Source organism: Lithobates pipiens, unplaced genomic scaffold (assembly GCF_037356315.1).
Source record: "Lithobates pipiens isolate NorthernLeopardFrog02 unplaced genomic scaffold, aLitPip1_a1.2 Scaffold_8, whole genome shotgun sequence".
Classification (NCBI taxonomy): domain Eukaryota; kingdom Metazoa; phylum Chordata; class Amphibia; order Anura; family Ranidae; genus Lithobates; species Lithobates pipiens.
The window spans coordinates 530,733,655-530,759,374 of record NW_027507903.1 but is presented as its reverse complement, the minus strand read 5'-3'; the positions used below and the strand labels follow the sequence as shown (position 1 = coordinate 530,759,374).

The 25,720-nt window shown below is 42.3% G+C and overlaps 1 protein-coding gene across 3 annotated transcripts in view; it reads right to left on the bottom strand.

The window, feature by feature from the left end:
• The window catches only part of KCNIP3 (potassium voltage-gated channel interacting protein 3), a 227,157-nt gene that overhangs the window by 18,250 nt on the left and 183,187 nt on the right, over window positions 1–25,720 (bottom strand). For all 3 annotated transcript variants that reach the window (XM_077469519.1, XM_077469521.1, XM_077469520.1), the window contains one exon: window positions 11,128–11,198. In XM_077469519.1, the coding sequence (XP_077325645.1) occupies window positions 11,128–11,198 (71 nt within the window). The remainder of the gene's footprint in view (window positions 1–11,127; window positions 11,199–25,720) is intronic.

Genomic DNA, 25,720 nt, shown 5'->3' with positions numbered 1-25,720 from the left:
ACAATTATCTGCATATTACAAACTTATGTTAATTAGACCCTTGCCACCAAGGCCATCTGTCATCATTTTTTTTCTAGAAAATTACTCAGAACGCCAAAACATTATATATATATATATATATATATATATATATATATATATATATATATATATATATATATATATATATATATATATATATATATTTTTTTTTTTTTTTTAAGACACCCTAGGGAATAAAATGGTGGTTGTTGCAACTTTTTATGTGACACAGTATTTGTGCAGCAATTTTTCAAACGCCTTTTTTTGGAAATAAACAATTTCATAAAAAAAAAAACACACACACACTGAAATTAGTCAGATTTTTGTGTATAATGTGAAATATGATGCTACGCCGAGTAAATCGATACCTAACATGTCCGCTTTAAAATTGCGCAAACTTGTGGAATGGAACCAAACTTAAGTACTTAAAAATCTCGATAGGCAACGCTGTAAAAATGTATACAGGTTACTTGTTTAGAGTTACAGAGGAGGTCTAGTGCTAGAATTATTGCTCTCAGTCCAACAATCGTGGCAATATGTAACCTGTGTGTATCTGACCTCACCGCACATCCCTGCTGTTGCTTCTATATCTGTACCAGATTCCGGCACAGACATGAAAAGTGAGGCATAAATACCACAATATAAATACATAATGTAACCTTGAAGCTGAACTCAAAGTACACAGCTAAACAATTGAAGTATATATGTGAAGTATATGTATCTTACCTTAACCACTTGACAACTGGGCACTTAAACCCCCCTCCTGCCCAGACCAATTTTCAGCTTTCGGTGCTCTCACACTTTGAATGACAATTACTCAGTCATGTAATACTGTACCCAAATGAATGTTTTGTCCTTTTTTTCCCACAAATAGAGCTTTCTTTTAGTGGTATTTGATCACCTCTGGGTTTTTTATTTTTTGCGCTACAAATGAAAAAAGACTGAAAATTTTGAAAAAAAACACATTTTTCTTTGTTTCTGTGATAAAATTTGCAAATTATAAAATTTTCTTCATAATTTTTGGCCACAATTTATACTGCTACATATCTTTAGTAAAAATAATCCAAATTAGTGGATATTATTTGGTCTTTGTGAAAGTTAGAGAGTCTACAAGCTGTGGGGCAAATCATACAAAATTGATCACACCTGATGTACTGGTGGCCAATCTCATTTCTTGCAACCCGAACAAGCCAGGAAAGTACAAATACCCCCCAAATGACCCATTTTTGGAAAGTAGACATTCCAAGGTATTTAGTAAGAGGCACGGTGAGCTTTTTGATGTTGTCATTTTTTCCCACAATTCTTTGCAATATTAAGATTTTTTTTATTTAATTTTTTTCACACAAAATTGTCATTGTAATAGCTTATTTCTCTCGCTTGGCATGTGTATACCACAAATAATGCCCCAAAATAAATTCTGCTACTCCTCCTGAGAATTACAATACCAGAAGTGTGGGACTTTTCCACAGCCTGGCCACAGAGAGGCCCAACATGCAGGGAGCGCCATCAGGTGTTCTAGGAGCATAAATTACACATCTAACTTGTTGACTATCTATTACACATTTGAAGGCCCTGGAGCACCAGGACAATGACATGTGACACTGACATGGCACTGATGACAGATGGCACTGATAAGTGGCACTGATGATATGTGACACTGATGTGGCACTGATGACAAATGCCACCAATACGTGGCACTGATGACACATGACACTGTTGACACATGGCACTAATATGTGGCACTGATGACAGATGGCACTTATACGTGGCACTGATGACACGTGGCACTAATACGTGGCATTGATGACACATGGCACTAATACATGGCACTGATGACAGATGGCACTAATATGTGGCACTGATGACATGTGACACTGATGACAGATGGCACTGATACCTGGCATTGATGACATGTGACACTGATAACAGATGGCACGTGACACTGACAGGTGGCACTGATGACAGATGGCACTAATATGTGGCACTGATGACACGTGACACTGATATGGCACTGATGACAGATGGCACTATGTGGCACTGATGACATGTGTCACTGATGACAGATGGCACTATGTGGCACTGATGACAGATGGCACTTATAAGTGGCACTGATGACAGATGGCACTTATACGTGGCACTGGGGACAGATGGCACTGACAGGTGGCACTGGGGACAGATGGCACTGAGACAGGTGGCAATGGGGACAGATGGCACTGATGACAGGTGGCACTGGGGGCAGATGGCACTGACAGGCGGCACTGGGGGAAGATGGCACTGACAGGTGGCAGTGGGGACAGATGGCAGTGGGGACAGATAGGCACTTTATTTTTTCATTTTTTATTTTTATTTTTTCCCACTAACCGCTGCATCTCTCAGCGGTTCATCTCTCCCTCCTCACATGCTGTCTCTGTGTGAGGAGGGAGAGCCGGCGATGAGAGATGATCTCATATCTCTCATTGGACACGCCGATCGCGCTGTAAACGGCCACTGTGATTGTCCATTTACAGCGATCTGTGACTGGCTGTGTCCAAGGGACACGGCCAGCACAGAACTTCCCTGATGCGCGCTTGCGGGAGCAAGCATTGCGGAAGTAAACAGGAGGACATCCGGGGACACCCTCCTGGCAGTTAGCGTCCGTGCTGTAGCCGTCTTTTGGCTATAGCGTGGGTGCAAAGTGGTTAATACTCCTCAGCCAATATTGTGATCCAGACACCCCTGACAGGCAGAAGGCCATCTCAATGCCTTTGCTTTTCTTCATGTAGAAAAGCAATACAGCCTTTTGACCCACCTGCCTGCAGCCTGGTGAGTGAAGTAGCATGACCTCACTGATTAGGTCCTCATTCACTTCCTTTGCAATTTTCTTCTATCAGGTCCCAGTGTTATGCTCCATACACATGGTCGGATTTTCAGACGGAAAATGTGCGATCGGATCATGTTGTCGGAAAATCCTACCGTGTGTGGGCTCCATCAGACTTTTTCCGTTGGATTTTCCGACACACAAAGTTTGAGAACAGGATCTAAAATTTACGACAACAAAATCCGATCGCATAAATTCCGATCGTGTGTAGACAATTCCGACAACAAAGTGCCACGCATGCTCAGAATAAACTAACAGATGAAAGCTATTGGCTACTGGGCCGTTTATAACAATCGGAAATTCCGACAACTTTCGACAACATAGGACAAGTCCTATGGATTTTGTGGTCTGAATGTCCCACCGTGTGTATGGGGCATTAGACTGACAGCCCTGTGCAATGCAAAAAGGCCTGACTAACCGCTAGGCCTCTCTCTCTCTGAGGCCTCATTCACACCTCTGTGTTTTGTAGTTTGAAGTCTGAAGCTCTCAAAAATCTATTATTCTCTATGGAGTTTATTCACATCTCCACTCTAAGCCACCTGAAGGCAAACGCCTGAAGCTCAAAAACATTCTGGACCTATTTTTAAAATTCAAATAGGGCAGATTTGCACATTTTTGGAGCATTTTTATTCCCATAGAAGTGAATGGAAACGTGCGATTTGCGCATTTTGACTTGATTGATTTCATTTTCTGCTCAAATTAATAAAAAAAAAAAAAAATAGTAATAACATATAAATAAATGTAAAATAAATAAACAAATAACTTCAAATCATCATAAGTAAACAATAAATAAAATAAATGAATAATATGTAATAATAAATAAATAATAATTAACCCCTAACCTTAAAAGAAAATGTAAATACATAATAATAATAATAGTAACAAAATAAACACCCAAACCTAAACAAACGAAAAAAGTTATTTTTATTGTTGTTATTATTATTATTATTATTATTAATATTAATAATAATAATAATAATACAAAAAATCTTATTATTTCATTTGTGTTAGGGTTAGGGTGCTTTTTTATTATTTTGTTTAAGGTTGTGGGTTCATTATTTACTTATTTATTTATTACATAGTATTAAAGTGGTTGTAAACCCGAAAAAAACAACAACCCTGTAAGACAAAGACATAATGAGCTAGTATGCATTGCATACTAGCTCATTATGAAATAGTTACCTTAGATCGAAGCTGTTGCAGCCGCCTCGCAAACCGCTGTGACCAGCGACACGTCTCCAGGAGTTATTTCCGGGTTTGCGGGCTCCGGCGCTTTGATTGGCCGGAGCCACGATGATGTCACTCTACCAGTCACGGTACAGCTGCTGAAGAAACGGCACGGGCAAGCCGTTTCTTCAGTGCCCATGCACCGATGACGTCGGCGCAATCGTATATATATGGTAAATATCTCCTAAACCGTGCAGGTTTAGGAGGTATTTACAGTAACTAGAGGTAAGCCCTTTTTAAAGGCTTACCTGTAAGTAAAAGTGGTGTAACTAAGTTTATAACCCCTTTCATTTATTGCAATTATTTATGATTTATTTAGGATTATTTTTATTTATTTGTGTATTTATTTTAACTATATAATTTATTATTATTATCATTATTATTAGTAGTAATAGTATTATTAACACCTAACAAAAATAAAAACCACCTAACCCTAACAAAAATAAATACAAATAAATAAATAATAAAAAGACAATAAATAAAATATTAACCCCTAACTCAAACTCTACTCCCTAACTCTAACCCCAAACCCTGATCCTAATCCTAACCTAACCTTAACTCTAACCCCTTACACTGAAAAAATAATAATAATAATAACACATTTAAAAAAAAAACTGATGGAAAAACTAAAAGAGCTGAAAAACCTGTCAACAAAGGATGCAACAGATGATAGTCTTCTCTATCGGCTAATAAAAAAATGACAAAGTTCAAAAACGCTGTATAAAAAATGCACATAAAAACGCTCCAAATAACACCGGAACAACGCTCAAAGACGCTGTGCTTGGGGTGTGAGTGCAGCTTAAGTCAGTCACTGCTATGCAGGGGCGTACCTAGAGCATTTGGCACCCAGGGCCCATCCTATATCTGGCACCCCCTCCCCCCCAACTGTAAAAACACCCACAAAAAAACACCCTCCTCTGCCAAGATCAGTGTTTTTTAATTCTGCTTTCTTTTTTAAATGGCGCTGTTGGCTACCGAGTAAACCGGAAGTGACACTGTGCTGTCGCTTCCAGTTTTCTACATCGGAGACCTGATCAAAGGCAAATTCGGTTTCGTTCGGGTCTCTGGCCAGCTGGCTGGTGGCTCAAGTCTGCGGGTGGGATGGGAGACCTGGGCGGAGCTGTGGGGGGATGGGGACGTCCCCTCCCGCTCCTTGTAATAACAGCCGATGCTGTTCATCCATGGTAGCCAGTGACAATAGACAGGACAGGACAGAGGTGTCAGTCACTCAGGTGTTAGCAGATGCCACAATTTTGGACAGATTGTGCCGCGGTCCAGAAAGTGGAGAGCTGGACTGGAGCTGCTATGAGGGAGACATCAGAGTGATACAGCTGACAATACAAAGTATGGCCCATGTCTACTGTCCTCAGGGACAGATCTGATCCAGATATCCCACTGTATGGCGATCTCTGGATCGGATCTGTCCCTGGGGACAGCATTGGCATTGATGATTTGATTCAGATTTGGGAACTGACCTGCTGACAAGGCGTTTTGCTTGCTGGACCGTGGATGGGATCTGATGGCCGCAGGGAAGATGGCAAGATGCCGCTGTGACCTGCTGCTTGCTGGATGGATCTGATGGCTGCAAGATGTGGGTGCAAGTCCCCCCTTTATCAGACCAGCTCATCTACTCTATACCTGTTTTTTGAACACAGCAACACCACCCCCCCTTACCAGGTAAGATCACAGCTCAGCTACTATAGGTGGGTGGTAGACACACAGCAATATACAGCACACACATGCATTCTGCAACCTGTATACAGCACACGCCTGGATTCTGCAACCTGTACATAGCACACGCCTGCATTCTGCAACCTGTACATAGCACACGCCTGCATTCTGCAACCTGTACATAGCACACGCCTGCATTCTGCAACCTGTATACAGCACACGCCTGCATTCTGCAAAATGTATACAGCACACGCCTGGATTCTGCAACCTGTACATAGCACACGCCTGTATTCTGCAACCTGTACATAGCACACGCCTGTATTATGCTACCTGTATATAGCACAAATCTGGATTCTGCAACCTGTATACAGCACACGCCTGGATTCTGCAACCTGTATACAGCACACGCCTGGATTCTGCAACCTGTATACAACACACGCCTGGATTCTGCAACCTGTATACAGCACATGCCTGGATTCTGCAACCTGTATACAGCACACACCTGGATTCTGCAACCTGTATACAGCACACGCCTGCATTCTGCAACCTGTACATAGCACACGCCTGCATTCTGCAACCTGTACATAGCACACGCCTGCATTCTGCAACCTGTACATAGCACACGCCTGGATTCTGCAACCTGTACATAGCACACGCCTGCATTCTGCAACCTGTACATAGCACACGCCTGCATTCTGCAACCTGTACATAGCACATGCCTGTATTCTGCTACCTGTATATAGCAAAAATCTGGATTCTGCAACCTGTATACAGCACACGCCTGGATTCTGCAACCTGTATACAGCACACGCCTGCATTCTGCAACCTGTACATAGCACACGCCTGTATTCTGCTACCTGTATATAGCACAAATCTGGATTCTGCAACCTGTATACAGCACACGCCTGGATTCTGCAACCTGTATACAGCACACGCCTGCATTCTGCAACCTGTACATAGCACACGCCTGCATTCTGCAACCTGTACATAGCACACGCCTGCATTTTGCAACCTGTACATAGCACACGCCTGCATTCTGTAACCAGTACATAGCACACGCCTGCATTCTGCAACCAGTACATAGCACACGCCTGCATTCTGCAACCTGTACATAGCACACGCCTGCATTCTGCAACCTGTACATAGCACATGCCTGTATTCTGCTACCTGTATATAGCACAAATCTGGATTCTGCAACCTGTATACAGCACTCGCCTGGATTCTGCAACCTGTATACAGCACACGCCTGCATTCTGCAACCTGTATACAGCACACGCCTGCATTCTGCAACCCGTACATAGCACACACCTGCATTCTGCAACCTGTACATAGCACACGCCTGCATTCTGCAACCTGTACATAGCACACGCCTGCATTCTGCAACCTGTACATAGCACACGCCTGGATTCTGCAACCTCTACATAGCCCACACCTGGATTCTGCACCCCCCCATCAGGTCAGCTACACTATACCTACTACACAGCAACCCCCCCCCCTTCTATGACAGGCCAGCACAGTAAGGATGGCAGGACAGACACACTCCTCCAACGTCTTCTCACAGCTCACACATACCCTATCACCAGCTCACCTGGGCTCTCAGCTTCAGCTAGGGAGGTTTAGACTCTGGAAGATGATGTGGACCGAGTGTGTAACAGCAACCACCCCTGCGCTGAATGATGACACACTCAGCTCGGCTGCTCAGCAGTGGTGGGTGGAGCTAGCAGGGGAAAACAGAAACTAGACCATACTATTTCGGCCGCAGTGCTGGGGGTGTTCCAGCTCATGAAAAACTCACAAAAAACAGAGCAGCCAGAGCCAGGGATTCCCTTCAGGATTATGTCAGACTGTCTGAGTGCAGAGTGAACCCCATAGCAATGGCACCCAGCCACTTACACCCCCCTCAATGTTTGGCACCTGGGGCGGAACGCCCCCCCGCCCCCTGCTTGGTACGCCCCTGCTGCTATGTCAGGGATTACAAAAATCAAATATTAAAACAGATTTAGGTGTGCACTGTGATTTTTTTAAATAACTACTTACTTGGATTTATATGGTGACTATTTATATGTACTTAGAGTTCAGCTTTACATTGTAGTGATCAGATTATTTAGCATCTTGAAAAGTTTCCTAGGACTTCATATGCTGCCAATGCCTGTAGGGCCACACAATGCACAAGCCTTCCTAAAGGTGATGGAAACAGCACCAGATTTATCATTTGATATCCCCAAATGCCTTACTGGGCTTGGATTGTTTTAATGCTGAATTGTAATTATGCTCTTAATTGCATATATTATACATATTTCATACCTGAGGAACCAGTGTGGAAGCTCACAGTGAAGCCTGCTACACACTAATATGTTTTTTTGTTCAACCCTTGGGGTTGAACAAAAATAAACTGACAGCTCTGGTCAGAGCAGCTGTACTAACGATCTTCCCCACTGAGCTTCTTCAATCCCATAATACGTCATTTGTGGGGAAACGCATCGGACGGAGTCTTCATGGCCAGCGAGATGGGTGACGTCCCGGCCGGCTTTTTTCATACGCTGCTTTTAATTTACAACCTTGCTGTAAGTGTAACCTTAATTTTGAAATAAAGTTTAACTTTCCTGTTTTACACTGTTTTACACTATGAGGCCTCTCCTTGTTTATATTTTATATACAGTGCCTTGCGAAAGTATTCAGCCCCCTTGAACTTTTCAACCTTTTGCCACATTTCAGGCTTCAAACATAAAGATATAACATTTTTATTTTTTGTGAAGAATCACCAACAAGTGGGACACAATTGTGAAGTGGAACGAAATCTATTGGATTTTTGAAACTTTTTTAACGAATAAAAAAATGAAAAGTGGGGCATGCAAAATTATTCGGCCCCTCTTACTTTGTAGAGCCACCTTTTGCTGTGAGTACAGCTGCAAGTCGCTTGGGGTATGTCTCTATCAGTTTTGCACATCGAGAGACTGAAATTCTTGCCCATTCTTCCTTGCAAAACAGCTCGAGTTCAGTGAGGTTGGATGGAGAGCGTTTGTGAACAGCAGTTTTCAGCTCTTTCCACAGATTCTCGATTGGATTCAGGTCTGGACTTTGACTTGGCCATTCTAACACCTGGATAAGTTTATTTGTGAACCATTCCTTTGTAGATTTTGCTGTATGTTTGGGATCATTGTCTTGTTGGAAGATAAATCTCCGTCCCAGTTTCAGGTCTTTTGCAGACTCCAACAGGTTTTCATCCAGAATGGTTCTGTATTTGGCTGCATCCATCTTCCCCTCAATTTTAACCATCTTCCCTGTCCCTGCTGAAGAAAATCAGGCCCAAACCATAATGCTGCCACCACCATGTTTGACAGTGGGGATGGTGTGTTGAGGGTGATGAGCTGTGTTGCTTTTACGCCAAACATATCGTTTTGCATTGTGGGCAAAAAGTTCGATTTTGGTTTCATCTGACCAGAACACCTTCTTCCACACGTTTGGTGTGTCTCCCAGGTGGCTTGTGGCAAACTTTCAACAGAACCCTGAGACTATCACAGAGCAGGTGCATATATACAGAGACTTGATTACACACAGGTGGATTCTATTTATCACCATCAGTCATTTAGGACAACATTGGATCATTCAGAGATCCTCGCTGAACTTCTGGAGTGAGTTTGCTGCACTGAAAGTAAAGGGGCCGAATAATTTTGCACGCACCACTTTTCAGTTTTTTATTTGCTAAAAAAGTTTAAAATATCCAATAGATTTCGTTCCACTTCACAATTGTGTCCCACTTGTTGGTGATTCTTCACAAAAAATAAAATTTTTATATCTTTATGTTTGAAGCCTGAAATGTGGCAAAAGGTTGAAAAGTTCAAGGGGGCCGAATACTTTCGCAAGGCACTGTAACAGTGTTTTTCAACTCCAGTCCTCAAGGAGCTTCAACAGGTCATGTTTTCAGGATTTCTAATTACTAAGGCAGTGAAACTGATCAAATCACCTGTGCAAAATAATGGAAAAGCCTGAAAACATGACCTCTTGGGGCGCCTTGAGGACTGGAGTTGAGAAACACGGCTATATATGCCCGAATGGTGACATTTGAGTTCATTTCACCAGCACGAGTGCCATGACAGAAATGTCTTACCATTGAAATGATCCATAATGGAGTGCAGGCTTGCTTGATTTCTATATTTCGAGATTCATATAGTCTGGTAAGAGGCTACCCTTTCATTTAAGAAGTACATGCAAGCACTGGAGCATTTTAAAGTGTGAATTCTGTCCATAAGCACTGAGCACCTTATAATTTTTCATGTTCGTATTGGACTTTTTATATACCAGTAAAATGTTTGATGGACTTTATGTTTTGATCATATATTGATGCACATGATTCAATATTGCATGTTTACATATATTTTTTTTGCACATGCACTTTAGTTTAACATGTTAATTTGCTTATTTTCACTTTAAAAATGATAAGAGTTAACACATTTATTTTCATACCATCTATTATGTTGGCTTGCCATCTATTATTTTACAAAATGTATTTTTCGACCACATTATTGAGGAATTAGTCACTTAAAGGAACAGCGCACCGTTTTTTATTATGATTTTTTCAGTAGTCCGGTATTCAGACAGTTGAGTTGCAGCAATTTATATTACCTGTGTTGACCAAGCGCAAAACACCTTTTTTCTTTTTGGTATATTTGCACTTCTAGATGTGCAACTTACCACTGGGACCTAAAGGAATTATTTGCTTGGCTCTGCCCATTGTCCTGAAATAAGGAATAATCTTCTTATTTTTGGGGTATGTGATAAAGTGAGACATGTAAAAACCTTCTATTTCAGGCTAGGTTCATATCTATGTATGTGCGGTTTATGCGTTTTTGTGGCACATTTTTGAAGCATTTTCATACTTCTGTTTTTTTTTGTAGGAGGAGACTGATTGTTAAACACAAAACCCTAGCAAAAATGCAACAAAACATATGTACCGGTATATGGATTTTTATGCATTTTTTGATGTTTCAATTTCAATTTCAATTGAAGTCTGTGGAGCCAAAAATGCACTTTGCTGCATGTAAAAAAAGAATCCCTGCACCTTTTCCAAAAACACACTGCAGAAAACTGCATAGATGTAAACAGGACCCTTAGGAAATTATATTACATCGATTGTGGTGTGCTTCTGCAGATCTGCAAATGCACTAAAAAGCCTTAAGATTTTACTAAATTTGCACTTTGAAACCTTCATTCTGTAACCCTTGAATTTATAAATAATTTTAACTTTGATAATCTGACCACATAAAATATACTAACACAATATGAGTTTAAAAAAATATGTCTTTTTAGGTTGTGTACTTCCATGGGCCTGCCCTTCTTTTCTGTTTAGTTACCTCAAACTTGATTGCGCCACTTCTGTCCAGGTCAAAGGCGTTAAATAGAAAATGCGCATACATTGTGGCATCTGCAATTACAGGGAGAAAAGTGTTATTAAATATTCACAAGTGCATACACTATACAGATATATAATGTATAGTATATAGATGTGGTGCTATCCCTGCACGGCCAATAACAGCGGAGACTGTGGAGTCTTTAATGTAAAGTTTTTTTCTTTGAGTTAATTCATTTTCTAGATCTTTTGTAAACAATTTAAGAAAGCGTCATTGTAATTTTCTCTCAAGATCAAATCTATATTATTTTGATCCATTGCCGCAGGGCCTTTAAATGGTGCGGGGCCCATAGCCCAGTGCCTACAATTTGGTATTCTATCGCTGTATGTAAAAAACAACAGGTCAAAGGAGATCAAAGGCTTTGTAGAGCTGTGGGTGGGATAAAGTCTCCATGCCTTGGTCTTACCTGTTAACCAGACCTTTTTAAAGTGGAGAAAGAGCCTAACTGTATCTGTTTTTACATACCCCACCCCCTTCCCCGCCTATCCTGTCTAACCTGTATAAAAAAGATCAGTGTTCTACCCTAGTTCAATCCTCTCCAGTTTGATGATGTGATTCTGCAGCTCCATGAAAGGGAGCACCCAACAACGGCTGTTAATTCGATGTCACCCATAGGCTTCAATGGACCAGCTGTTTTTACTGCTCCTTCCTCTCCTCTGCAGAAGCTGCTTGCAAAAACAGCAGAGTCAGAGCTGCGGGATCATGTGACCAGAGTAGATTAAAAATAGGTAGGTATGCACTTTTTATTATACAGGTTACACTGGTTAGGTAGGAGGAGGATGGGGAGACATTTTTAATGATAGGTATAGTTAGGTAGTTAGGCATTTCTTTCACTTTAAATATCCTTAAACCGGATACACATGGGTTGAATGTCGGGGGAGACAATGGCCGATTTAAAAAAAATGTCCGACACTCAGCCTGTGTGTATGTCGTTCTGTCCGACAGAAGCTTCTGTCAGACATGCTTGCTTGAAAACCAGCAGCTGACTGGAGTGTTGTGGTGGGGGGGGGGCATCCCCCTCTCAGAACACAACAGTGGGGGAGATCGCTGAACTAATCTTGCGGGGTTGAACAAAAGAAAAAAAACGAAAAGTGCATTCCTGGCTTTAGCTGTGCACAGGCCTCTTCATATGTGAGATGATTAAAGCCCCGTACACAGGATCAGTTTTTCCTTCAGATTTACCAAAACCATATAATATGAGGTCAAAGCTTAGGAGTTTCAATTTGTATGCAATCAGGCAGGCCCTTGCACTACATGGTTTTGGTAAATCTGAAGGAAAAAATCAGCAGAAAATCTGATAGTGTTTATGGGGCTTTAGTCTCAAAATGGGCTCTCTTACTGTTAAAGAAGCAGATGGTGGTACAGAGTGCATTACGAAAATTGTCCCTGGAAGGTGATGTTGAGGCCTACCTCAGCATATGTAAGAGAAAGTTGTTCAAAGATACTGCCTGAACAGCAGTGGGCAGATATGCTAGCATCGTTTTTTAATGGCCCAAAAAAAAGGCCTATTTTGACTTGCAATCTCAGGATGCCAAAGAATATTCTAAGCTCAAAGAAGATATTCTACCAAACTTGGAGTTACCATGGCCATCTGAGTTCAGTACAGGCATACCTCACTTTTAAATACACATTGGGATTTATTTACTAAAGCTGGAAAGTGAAAAATCAGGCTCACTTCTGCATAGAAACCAATGAGCTTCTAACCCCAGCTTGTTCAATTAAGCTTTGGTAATAAAACCTGGAAGCGCATTGGCTTCTATGCAGAAGTGAGCCTGATTTTGCACTTTCCAGCTTTAGTCAATAAACCCCATTGTGTACTTAAAAGTGGGGTATGCCTGTATATGTGGTTGTCGACATATTACCTAAGAAAGCCAGATGTATGATCCACCCTACAAGAGGTGCACTGCTCATGTCTTCGTAGATGGTAGAAAAAGTGGCCTGCAACTATTACTTAATGGTCTTAGATTCCCAAAGTTAGCTGGGGTCCCTTGTAAAGTGACATAATACTGCTACCAAGGACTTTTATCAGGATCTGCCCCCCCCCCCCCCCCTCAAGCTGGTACCCTCTAGAAACAGGAAAACATCAGCCTGGGGTAAGACTTTAATTTTTAACAAAGGGGTAAACAGGCTCTTAAAGTAAGGGGGTGAAACACTCATGGGAATGACAAGCCCTGGGTTGCCTGTGATTATAGTTTGATGAAGTTGTGTTTGTGGTGGCATTTGGGTGTTTTTTTTTTGAGAGGAGAGCCATAGCAGAAGTACAAGAAGAATTGCTTAGTTCATTTGTTCTCTTTGGATGAATCACAAGGCTGCATAGGAGAGGAACCCCATCCGCTGTCACAGGGAGACTCAGGGGATGAGGGGGCAGTTGAATTGTAACATGTTACATTTTACACCCTAAATATGGCTTACTAAATGTTACTAAAGGTGAACCTATCCTTTAAATGCCAAATTGTCATGTGTGACTTGAGTGCCTTGTGGCTTGGGTATCACAGCAGCTCATAGAGATGGAAAAAATGATTACCTTTTCAGAGGTCAGAAGTTAAAAGTCCCTTAAGTACATTAAAGGAAATCTTTTCACCAAAATACACTGTGATCATCTCAGACGTGCTGTTTCACAGTGTCCTTCTTTACCACATCTCACCTTATTGATCTGTCGTTTAAGAAGGAAAGAGCTTTTCGTTTTCTGCTTTCAATAATATCCTAGGCATTATTCCTCACCCCTGCTTATGGCCATTATTCTGAGTTCAGACACAAAAGCAAGCTAGGTCATGCACATTCACATTAATGCATAGAGGTCACTGCCACTATGTTGTCCATTAATGCAAAACAGGGCTATTTACTGTTGTGGGGCAAAGAGCAGACAGTGGCTGCAGTTTGCTGATTGTAAGTAGTATTGTGTCACTGAACTTTCATGTTATTTCTGTTAGTATGCTTTAAAAGGAGGTATCATTTTTTTCATGTCATGTCATATTTTCTATATTGTTTCATTATTTGTTTAAAATGTTTATTTGTACAAATTCATTTTAAATACAGCACCTTTATGTTTTTTTTTTTTTTTCATAACGTGCTGGGCATTCTTATAAAAAAAAACACCGGCTCTGCACTCAATGACTGCTCATGCAGATTGAAATTGTAGTGAGATACTATCCTTGTTAGCAATGAGGTGTGTGTGCGTCCATTCAGTCATTAACCTGTGTGTTTGTGTAATCTGATATCCTGCTATTTATGTCTGTTTACAACACTATTCAAAATACAGTAATACCTGGGATTGCGAGTAACGCCTTTTACGAGCGTTTCGCATGTAGCGGCGGCTCCTGAAGAGCACACGCTATGCGTTTTTCTAAAACTAAAGTTGCCTAAACTGCAATTTGGTTTGGGTGTAATTATCTAAATTGGGCCTCAGCATCAATCTGACTGGACTGTGAGGTGTTTAGCCTGGCCACAGGGGGCACTGTCTCTTCTGGCAGGCGTGGAACTGTGGTCTAGTCAGGCGCTTAAGTTACTCTCTCTCGGAGCACGCCCAGTGGGAGTGGCGCTCGAGCTGTGCTTCTGGGAGAGGGTATATAAGATGCGGACGTCACGTGGTTTGGGGTTTCCGGTCCAGTATGATGTGCTGATTACATGGTCCTGGTCCTCCTGACCAGCCCCCAGGAAGGCTATGGCCTGGGGTGCGGATCCACCCGACTTTAATGTCTTGGAGCTGGCTAGCCCAAGGCAAGGAAATTAAAGGAGGATTCTAAGGTGGTTGGGTGCCGTCTCCGGTTCGGGAGAGACCCAATGTACTTCGAGCATTCCAGGGGAGGACTCTTTAGAAGAACACCTCGTACGGATTGGTTTTCTTAACAAGAGCCTGGAAGGGCTGAAGTAACCGAGAGAATCCGGTCTTGTGGATATCGTCAAGCCGGCTGAAAGATCCAGGTATCCCACAAGTGTTGCAAATAAAATCAATTCAAGTGGATCTATTGTCAGTCTCAAGTTACTGGGCCACCTACCACGGGACATCCCCTAGACGTGCAACAAGGAGAACGGAGAATAACAGCAACAGCTCCTTCGGGGGTTAGTGCTACATGCAATATGAGCTATTATTTTTGAAAAATCCTCACTCGGTTTGTGAGAGTTGTCTTGCAATATGAGCAGGATTCAAGCCTCTGGGGTGTACAGTACTGCATTTGGCCAGAGGTAGGACCGCGCTGGTGACACTCGAAGCTGCTCAGAGCCGATTGGAGACACTCGGAGACACTCCGAAACACTCCATTCCCCAGTGCCACTGAGCCTCTCTGAGTGCAGCCGAGCTGCTCCGAGCATTCTCTGAGTGTTTCTGAGTGTCTCTGGCGCCACCCACCTCTGGCCACATGCAGTACTGCATACGATAGCGGTGGCAGTGGAATGGATTATCTGAGATTTCATTATTTCCTATAGGAAAACCTTGCTTTGATATACGAGTGCTTGGGATTACAAGTATTCTTCCGGTGTTCTGCCAAGAACGTCCCTCCATCGGATAGTGTCCGCCCCGTACTGTGCAGGCACAGTGCTTGCGCAGTACGGAGGACAAGGAGATGCCAAAAGTCTCAGAAGATGAATGACGCCTGCGCACTTGATAGTACCTTCTGCCCTCAGTCCAGGTTCAAGCCCCACCATGCAAGTGGACATACGTTAGATGATGTAAAACAGCACCTTTGCTCGCCACGCTTTGGGCACGGCCTCGCTTGACAATTTTTTATTCTAACTCTATGTCCACTTGGATGGTGGGGCTTGAACCTGGACTCAGTGCGCGTGCGTCGTTCATCTTCGGAGACTTTCAGCGCAGTACAGGGCGGACACTATCCGATGGGGGACAGTATTCTGCACAACAAAAGAACAAATTATGCTCATAATTCAAGGTACCACTGTACAGTAACAAGTCAGCCTGGTGATTTATTTTGTCCCTGGCTTCCACCTGCTGGCTATAAGTGGTAATTGCAAAATACCCCCGTGGGGGGGGGGGTCTTTCTATTCAAATCTGCCCATTTATAGGGGTAATGAGGACAGTATTGTCAGGCAAAGTACACAGAAAACAAGAGACAAATCTAGGGATCAAAACAACTCCTTACAGTATTCAGTTGTAGCAGTCACACTAAACTAGACCAATCCTCTTTAATCAAAAAGAGATACAACAAATAATGTGTCAATCAGCACTTACAGAGAGCTTCAGTCACACTATTTAAAATTAAATCTACCTTTAGCTTATCTGTACAGTGCTGCACATGTATCAGAAGGAGACCAGTATTATGAGCTCAGTTTAGGAAAGACTGAGTTTGAGGAACTACAGTGCCTTGAAAAAATATTCATACCCCTTGAAATTTTCCACATTTTGTCATGTTACAACCAAGAACGTAAATGTATTTTATTGGGATTTTATGTGATAGACAAACACAAAGTGGCACATAATTGTGAAGTGGAAGGAAAATGATAAATGGTTTTAATTTTTTTTTACAAATAAATATGTGAAAAGTGTGGTGTGCATTTGTATTCAACCCCCCGAATCAATACTTTGTAGAACTGCCTTTCACTACAAATAAAACTGCAAGTTTTTATGAGGATGTCTCTACCAGCTTTGCACATCTAAAGAGTGACATTTTTGCCCATTGTTCTTTTCAAAATAGCTCAAGCTCTGTTAGATTGGATCGAGAGTGTCTGTGAACAGCAAGTCTTGCCACAGATTCTCAATTAGATTTAGGTCTGGACTTTGACTGAGCCATTCTAACACATGAATATATATTTTGATCTAAACCATTCCATTGTAGCTCTGGCTGTATGTTTAGGGTCATTATCTTGCTGGAAGTAAAAACTAACAGTACTGGTGCGCACAAACCTCGCCAGTTAATTACTAATCTTATAGTTCTAGAAAGCCGCTCACATGTAAAAAAGTGTTCTCTACACTCTTAAATAATCAGAAAAAAGAGGGGGGTTATGTGGCGCTACCTAAATATAAGTGAATCCTATAATTCTTATTGATCTCAACCCAATTAATATCCCAAAGTGTAAGGGTAAAGTAAAAAATTAAATATAATGAATAAACCTATTAACCACTTCCCACCCGGCCAATGCATATATACGGCCGGGTGGGAGCCGTCTACTCCTGATAGGACGTTCAGGAACATCCATCAGGAGGAGCGGGATCGCGCGCGAGCGTGCCCGCGCAGCGGCGCGATCCCGATGCGCCCGTGTCACCGGGACACGGCACATCTTAGATCGGCAGGAGGGCTCTGTGATTGGCCCTCCTGATCACATGACGGCCGTGTCCAATCACGGCCGTCATGTGATGTAAACAAACAGCCGGTTGCTAGGCAATCGGCTCCTCCTCTCCTCACACAGAAGTCATCGCTGAGGAGAGGAGAGCAGATTGCTGCAGCCGGCTGATGATCAGTGAGTATGAGCTGTTTTTTACAGCTTTTTACTCACTGATCTTCAGTCTAGTGTAAACACACAACACACCACACAGTATAAACACAGTCCCCACATATGTCCCCATAACACACATGTCCCCAAAACATACATGTCCCCAAAAAATAAAAACACATGTCCCTAATAATAAAAACATGTCCCCCGCATATGTCCCACTAAAATCACTTGTCCCAATGATTATGTGCACACATATGTACGTGATCACCTGCACACATATGTACATGATCATTTGCGTACATATGTCCGTGATCACACAAACCAATTATTATACACTTAACGGAATTTTTTTTACCAAAAACATGTAGCAGAATACATTTTGGCTTAAATTTATGACAAATTTGATTTTATTGGATTTCTTTTAAAATAGAAAAAAGAAAATATTGTTTTTTTTCCAAATTTCCGCTTTTTTGCGCTTATATCGCAAAAAATAAAAAACGGAATCGTGAATAAATACCACCAAAATAAATCTCTATTTGTGCGAACAAAATGATAAAAATTTAATTTGGGTACAGTGTAGCATGACCGCGCAATTGTCACTGAAAGCGCTAGAGCGGTGAAAGCTGAAAATTGGGCTGGGAAGGAAGGGGGCGAAAGTGCCCTGTATTGTAGTGGTTAAATAAACAATTACATAGATAAATATAAATATGTGCATACAATGCAATAGCGTTCCCAAAAAATGTGCAAATATATGGTGGTGCATGCATGCACAAAAGTAGAATAAACAGACACCTGGCTCCTCCCTTGATGCGTTGCGTCACATAACACGTGACTTTTTCATTTGAACTTTGGAAGTTATTTGCACTGTATCAAGATTTGATTGGATTTATTCATATATTTAATTAAATTTTTGCACTTTGCACTTTGATTGGATCAACTTACTATAAGATATTTGAAGGTTTTTATATATTTATTTACGGAATTTATCCTACATTTGTGCATGTTGTTTGCACCACCATATATTTGCACATTTTTGGGAACGCTATTGCATTGTATGCACATATTTATATTTATCTATGTAATTGTTTATTTAATATGTTTATTCATTAGATTTAATTTTTTACTTTACCCTTACACTTTGGGATATTAATTGGGTTGAGATCAATAAGAATTATAGGATTCACTTATATTTAGGTAGCGCCACATAACCCCCCTCTTTTTTCTGATCTTGCTGGAAGGTGAACCTCCATCCCAGTCTCAAGTCTTTTGCAGACTCTAACAGGTTTTCTTCTAAGATTGCACTGTATTTGGCTCCCTCCACCTTCCCATCAATTGTGACCAGCTTCCCTGTCCCTGTTGAAGTAAAGTATCCCCCCAACATAATGTTGCCACCACCATGTTTCACGTAGAGGATGATGTGTTGAGGGTTATGTGCAGTGTTAGTTTTCCGCCACACATAGCATTTTGCTTTTATGCCAAAATTCTGGTCTCATCTGACCAGAGCACATTCTTTCACATGTTTGTTGTGTCCCCGACATGACTTCTCACAACCTGCAAATAGGGCTTCTCCCACCAGAGCTGTGGATCTCTGCAGCTCTCCAGAGTTAACATGGGGCTTTTTGCTGCTTCTCTGATTAGTGCTCTCCTTGCTTGGGGTGGCAGTTTAGGTAGACGGTCATGTCTTGGTAAGTTTGCAGTTGTGCCATACTCTTTTCATTTTCAGATGATGGATTGAACAGTGCTCCGTGAGATGTTTAAAGCTTGGGATATTGTTTTATAACTTAACCCTGCTCTAAACTTCTCCAGAACTTTATCCCTGACCTGTCTGGTGTTTTTCTTGGCATTCATGATGCTGTTTGTTTACTAAGGTTCTCTAACAAACAGAACAGCTGTATGTATACTGAGATTAAATTACACACAGGTGGACTCTATTTACCAATTAGGTGACTTCTGAAGGCAATTGGTTTCACTAGATTTTAGTTAGGGGTATCAGAGTAAAGGGGGCTGAATAAAAATGCACGCCACACTTTTCAGGTATTTATTTGTAAAACATTTGGAAAACCGTTTATCATTTTCCTTTCACATCACAATTATGCCCAACTTTGTGTTGGTCTATCACATAAAATCCCAATAAAATATATTTACAATTTTGGTTGTAAGAAGACAAAATATGGAAAATGTCAAGGGGTATGAGTACTTTTTCAAGGCACTGTATGTATGACATTCATATTGATATGTCAGTTAGTAAATTAGTCCTGCGCGAAGAGGCTAACAGGGTGAGCAGAGTAGTGGAGAGATAGGTCCTTTCACGTGGGCATCATCTGTTCCGTCACACTTTTGAATTCGCTTTACATCAGTTTATCCATTATCCATCTTTCATTTAGTTCTGTGCCATTTACATATGTTTTTTATCCATTTAAAACCATTTTCATCCGTTTACATCTGTTTTTCATTTTCTTCCATTTGTTAAACAGAACAAAAATGGGGACTGCGGGAAAAATGGACCTTACTGGAAGTGGACGAAAAACTGATGTAAGTGGACGTTGTCCATTTATATCTGTTTGCCCAAAGGAATGGTGAAATGGACAAATGGAATTCCTGTGTGAAAGGGATCCGAGGGGTTTTGAGCCTGTGTGTACAGATTTTTGTCAAACGAACATACTGGAAAACCAGCATCCGACCAGTGCTCGCGGCCGCTTGTGTTCGTATGGCAATCTGTAACTTTTTTTTCATTCGGCCTGATGGGTTGAACAAAAAAAAATAATTTATAGTGTGTACCCTTCATAAAATTATGGAGTAGGGGCTATTAATGTTAGCAGATAGTAAGTCATTCTTGACTTTTAGGAAGGCAATTGCTGTGGAATATTGTTGGCAAAAGAGAGACTGAAAGGGGTCAAGAAGGTTGTTATCAGTGAGGTGGTAGCTCAGGTGGTTGTAGACTATGGAAACAGGAAGATGGATCTTAGATTGTTCAGACTGGTAGGGTCCTTAGTAAACATTTTTTGTGACGGGGTTGACCAGTGAATGTCTTAAAAGGTTGAGTCAAATGCCAGTACAGACGGAGAGATTGAGGATTTAAGGTGGTAGTAAACTCCAACTAACCTCAGCTGAATTTTTTAGAAGGAGTTATATTAATCATTGTAAACAATTGCACAGCAAATTCAAGTTTGTGCGCATGTTTCTTTCTTCTATTTAGTGTGTTTTTTCTTCTATGCTCATTTCCGTGTGCAGCTGCCACTATCATAAATATTGTTTTCCAATGAGCTCTGGACTTCCGCCCTTTCTTCTTTCCCCCGGTCTATAAACTAGAGCATGCGCAGGAAATGTTTAGCCAGGCCTCGTTTTAGTTGTGGGATTACCATGGCAACCGTGTCCCCACGAATCAGAGCCGACCTGGTTATGCTCACATGTGTGAATGGGAACTAAGTCTTACAGGATCTTGGAGCTGCCGTGGAAAAAGGAAATGACATAGCCCCGGAATATTAATGCAAGACTTACGGCAAGAAGAGCATGCGCCGATGATGTTATTGAAGAGAAAAGGAAACATTACATGAAAAGTAACAAGGTAGGAAGGATTCTACACAGAGCAATAAGTTAACTGCTTAGTAATGCTTTAGATCAGTGGTCTCAAAACTGCGGCCCTGGGGCCGGATGCGGCCCTTTGCTTGCTCTTATCCGGGCCTTGGGGCACTATTCCTCTCACTGATATGAGATGCTATTCTGCCATCTGACACTAACAAATGGGCACCATTTCTCCCACTGACACCAATGATGAGGCATTATTCCTCCCAGTGATACCAACGATGGAACATTATTCCTCCCCCCAGTACCAAATGTGGCGATGTTTACTTCCACTGATGCCAGGACAATTTCCACTCACACTAGCCATAGTCCAGCCCCCCTAAAGTCTGAAGGATCATAAATTGACCCTTTGTTTAGAAAGTTTGGAGACCCCTGTTTTAGATGGTGGAAAATTTACAGGCCAGATTTTCTACCACCTTAAGTTAGAAAGTGTAGAAAACAGCAAAAGGGTGGATATAGTAGTAGTTATGAGGGATGGACGAGGTCCAGGGGTAAAATCTTTTTCCTCCTGGTTTTGAAAATGGGACCTTTCGCATGATAGGTGAATGTGGTGGTTACTAAACTATGGAAACTCTTTGATGGGCTCTCCTAATGTGCAACAACTTTATATGGGATATGTGACTTTACTGTCACAGGAAGTAACAAAGGCTAAGTTCACCTTTTGGAGCACCTGTATTAAGGGTGTAATGTGGAACATGCTATCACTTACAGACTCTTTAGATCAATGTCCAACTTGACAGTGTCAGAATCTTAAGACCCCTTTCACACCACACCGCACATTGCGTCGGCGATAAAACGCCGCTATTTTTAGCAGGGGATTTGCGGCGCATTTCGGCCGCTAGCGGGGCGCTTTTACCCCCGCTAGCGGTCGCGAAAGGGTTAAAACCGCCAGCAATACGCCGCAATAGCGGCGTTTTGCCGGCGGTATTACAGCGCTGCCCCATTGATTTCAATGAGGAGCAGCGGTGGAGGAGCGGTAAACACACCGCTCCTTCACCGCTCCAAAGAAGCTGCTGGCAGGACTTTTTTCTGACGTCCTGCCAGCGAACCGCTGTAGTGTGAAAGCCCTCAGGCTTTCACACTACATACAATGGTGCAGCTTCTTTAGGGCGGATTGCAGGCGCTATTTCTAACGCTATAGCGCCTGCAAAACGCCCTGGTGTGAAAGGGGTCTTAAGCCAACTCGGCAATGATTTAGGTATGTTCTCAAATTTGAGAGCATCCTCCAAGTGAGTCACCAGGCCCTTCTGAGAGAGAAGCCTTCTTCCTTGCTCTCTCCAGCAAGGATCCTCCCCTGGGTCACTTCAGTACACGTTAGGCCCCAAAACAGGTATTGGACCTAACAGCAGAGCTCTCTGCAGCAACACTGTCCTAGGCCTCAGCCCAGGAGAAGAGAGAGAGCACATGGCCTGTCCCAAATTTTTAGATCCTGCCCCAGCATGCACCAGTGGCATAAACCTCCTACTGGATTGGCTGAAGGAAATATATATATTAATAACTTAGTTTTATTTGTGAATTCTCATACTATGAGCATTGACATCTACTAGCAACAGTGAGAAATCACAAGGCAATTTAAGCTAAGGGAAAAACCAGGTGAAAAACTATACAATCAGCCTGAACTAACTACAGGCCAGACAAAAATGTAATTGACATAGTAGCCTCTGTTTAGGACAAGGGGCTACATGAAAAATAATGATTATTTTGATACAATGGCATCATAAAGTGGCTGGCATATATTAGTGAACATGTTGTCCCAAAATCTGATATGTTGACAAGGGCTAAATTGTAATGGCTATATGACAGGGTCACAGCAACAACAAAACTGTAGTTCTCGTGGGATTCTCCCAGTCTGCAGTGGTCAGGACCTACCAAAAGTGATCCAAGGAAAGAAAACGAATGAACTTGCAACAAATCCATGGGTGGCTAAGTCCGCATACATACGGGCGGACTGTTCGCCCAACCAAGTTCGTCAAACAATCCGACAAACAGTCCGTTCAAAATTTGCATGAACGGACTTGACCACACACGATGAGCAGACAGTCCGCTGAAAGCGTGCGCGATGACGTGTACAGCACGTACGACAGGACTAGAAAAACGACGTCCTATACACTGCAATGCAACCTTCGGCTGCGTAAACCCTTTCTAAGCATGCGCCATACTTAGTCCGTCCAACTTGCCTACACACGAGCGGACTGTCCGCTGAAACCAAGTTTGGATGGACAAAACCAAGTTTGAACGGACTGTCTTACGGAAATTCCGTAAGACTTTGTTCGTCAGACTGTCCGCTGAAACAGTCCGCTGAAGCCCACACACGAGCGGATTGTCCGCTGAAACACTGTTCAGCGGACTAAGTTGGGCGAACAGTCCGCCCGTGTGTACGCGGCCTAAGACTCATTAATGCACATGTCGAGAAAGGGTTGGCCCATGTAGTCTGATCCAATAGAAGAGCTACTGTAGCTTAAATTGCTGAAAAAGTCAATGCTAGTTCCGATAGAAAGGTGTCAGATCTCACAGTGCATTGCAATTTGTTGCAGCTTAGCTATAGACTTGTCAGAGTGCCCATGTGGAACTTTGTCCACAACAAATGTGCCTACAATGGGCATGTGAGTATCAGAACTGGACCAACAGCAAGAAGGTAGCCTGGTCTGATGAGTTCAAGAATGGTTTGAGGAAAACATTGTGTTTGATGTTTTGATTTGGCCTCCAAATTCTGCAGATTTTAATCTAAACAAGCCTCTGTGGGGTGTGTTGGAAAAACAAGTCTGATCCATGGAAACACCACCTAACAACTTAATGATATAAAAAGATGATATCAATTTAATTTACATATAGTACAGTACAGTGTAGTACAATACAATATGTACAGTGCTGCAAGACCGAGCAATTACCAGTTAAAGTAGCACAGTGCTGAATAGTAAAAAATGCCCTGGTCAAGAAGGAGGTAAAACCTTTCAGAGGTCAAGTGTTTAAAGGGCTTGTTGTGGGATTTTTAAATATGTTGTTGAGAATAACCAAGAAACATTTTTAGACTCGTGTCAAACCCCCCGGGGGTTTTTTAAAAGAGTTAGGTTAGATCCTCCAGATCTTCTGTCAGATGTTTAATGCTGCTCAAATCCCCGCTGGACAGATTATCCCTTCACTAGCTGTCTGGGTGACACACGTACATGAATCACAGCAAACATAACATTTACCACTGTTGGAGATTTTAAACCCACAACCAAAAATGTAAGATATTGAAGCTTACTAATCCTTAGATGAGGTGGCTGCATTGTTTTTTTTTTTTTTTAGGAATTTACCCCTCTGTTTTCCCCTGGTGATCTGCTTGGTAACACACCTCCTATATTAGAGTGCCTACACTGTGGATGAAAGAGCACAGGGGGCACATTTGGACAGCTGCATTTGCAATCTGGGGGGATAGGAGTGTTAGATGTACAGTACCAGCAGGCAAATTGAAGCCAAACTCTGGCTTATACTCTGGCTAATACTTTATAATCAGTTACAGAAAACTGCTTTTATCCTTTTGGATAAAGGTTTTACATACATAAATGAAAGCTGATCATTGAAAGCACCACTGTCAGTGTTAAATGGTTTATCTCATCTGTATAATTGATACATTCTGCCGGCAGCATATTCTTTTGAAAAACAACAGAATTTCTGGCAGGATCACCAGATAAAAATAGTAAAAAAGTCTACAAAAGAAAACAAATTCAAGCCATTGGTAAACTGCAATATAATGTTTGCTTTTGGATTTAGACCCCTTTCACACTGTGCCACCCATAGCATCGGCGGTAAATCGCCGCTATTTTTAGCGGCGTTTTACCCTCGGATTTTTGCGGCTCAGTTCGGCCACTAGCGGAGCACTTTTGATCCCCGTTAGCAGCCAAGAAAGGGTTAAAACCGCTTGCAACGCACCGCAATAGAGTTTTGCTGGCGGTATAATCGCGTGGTTTCAATAGGGAGGAGCAGTGGAGAAGCAGTAAACACAATGCTCCTTCAACGCTCCAAAGAAGCTGCTGGCAGGACTGTTCCTGATGCCCTGCCAGCGCACCGATCCAGTGTGAAAGCCCTCGGGCTTTCACACTGGAGACAAGGGAGCAGCTGTTTGAGGGTGGATTGCAGGCGCTCTTTTTAATGCTATAGCGCCTGCTAAACGCCCTCTGTGTGAAAGGGGTCTTAACCATTTGACCTCCGGAAGATTTACCCCCCTTCATGACCAAGCCCCCCTAATACTTACCTGAGCCCCATCTCGATCCAGCGATGTTGCACAATAGACTCAGCTGTCTGAGACTCTCCCTCCTCATTGGCTGAGACACAGTAGCGGACACTACAGGCTCTCGCTGCTGTCAATCAAAGTCAGTGAGACAATAAGGAGAGAGGGACGGGGCCGAGTCACAGCTACATGTGTAAATGCACACATGGAGCCGTGGCTCGGGTGCCCCCATAGCAAGCTGCTTGCTGTAGGGGCACTTGGCAGGAGGGAGGGGCCAGCAGCGTCGGTGGGGGACCTAAGAAGTGGAGGATTTTGGCTGCTCTGTGCCAAACCACTGCAACAGAGCAGGTGAGTATAACA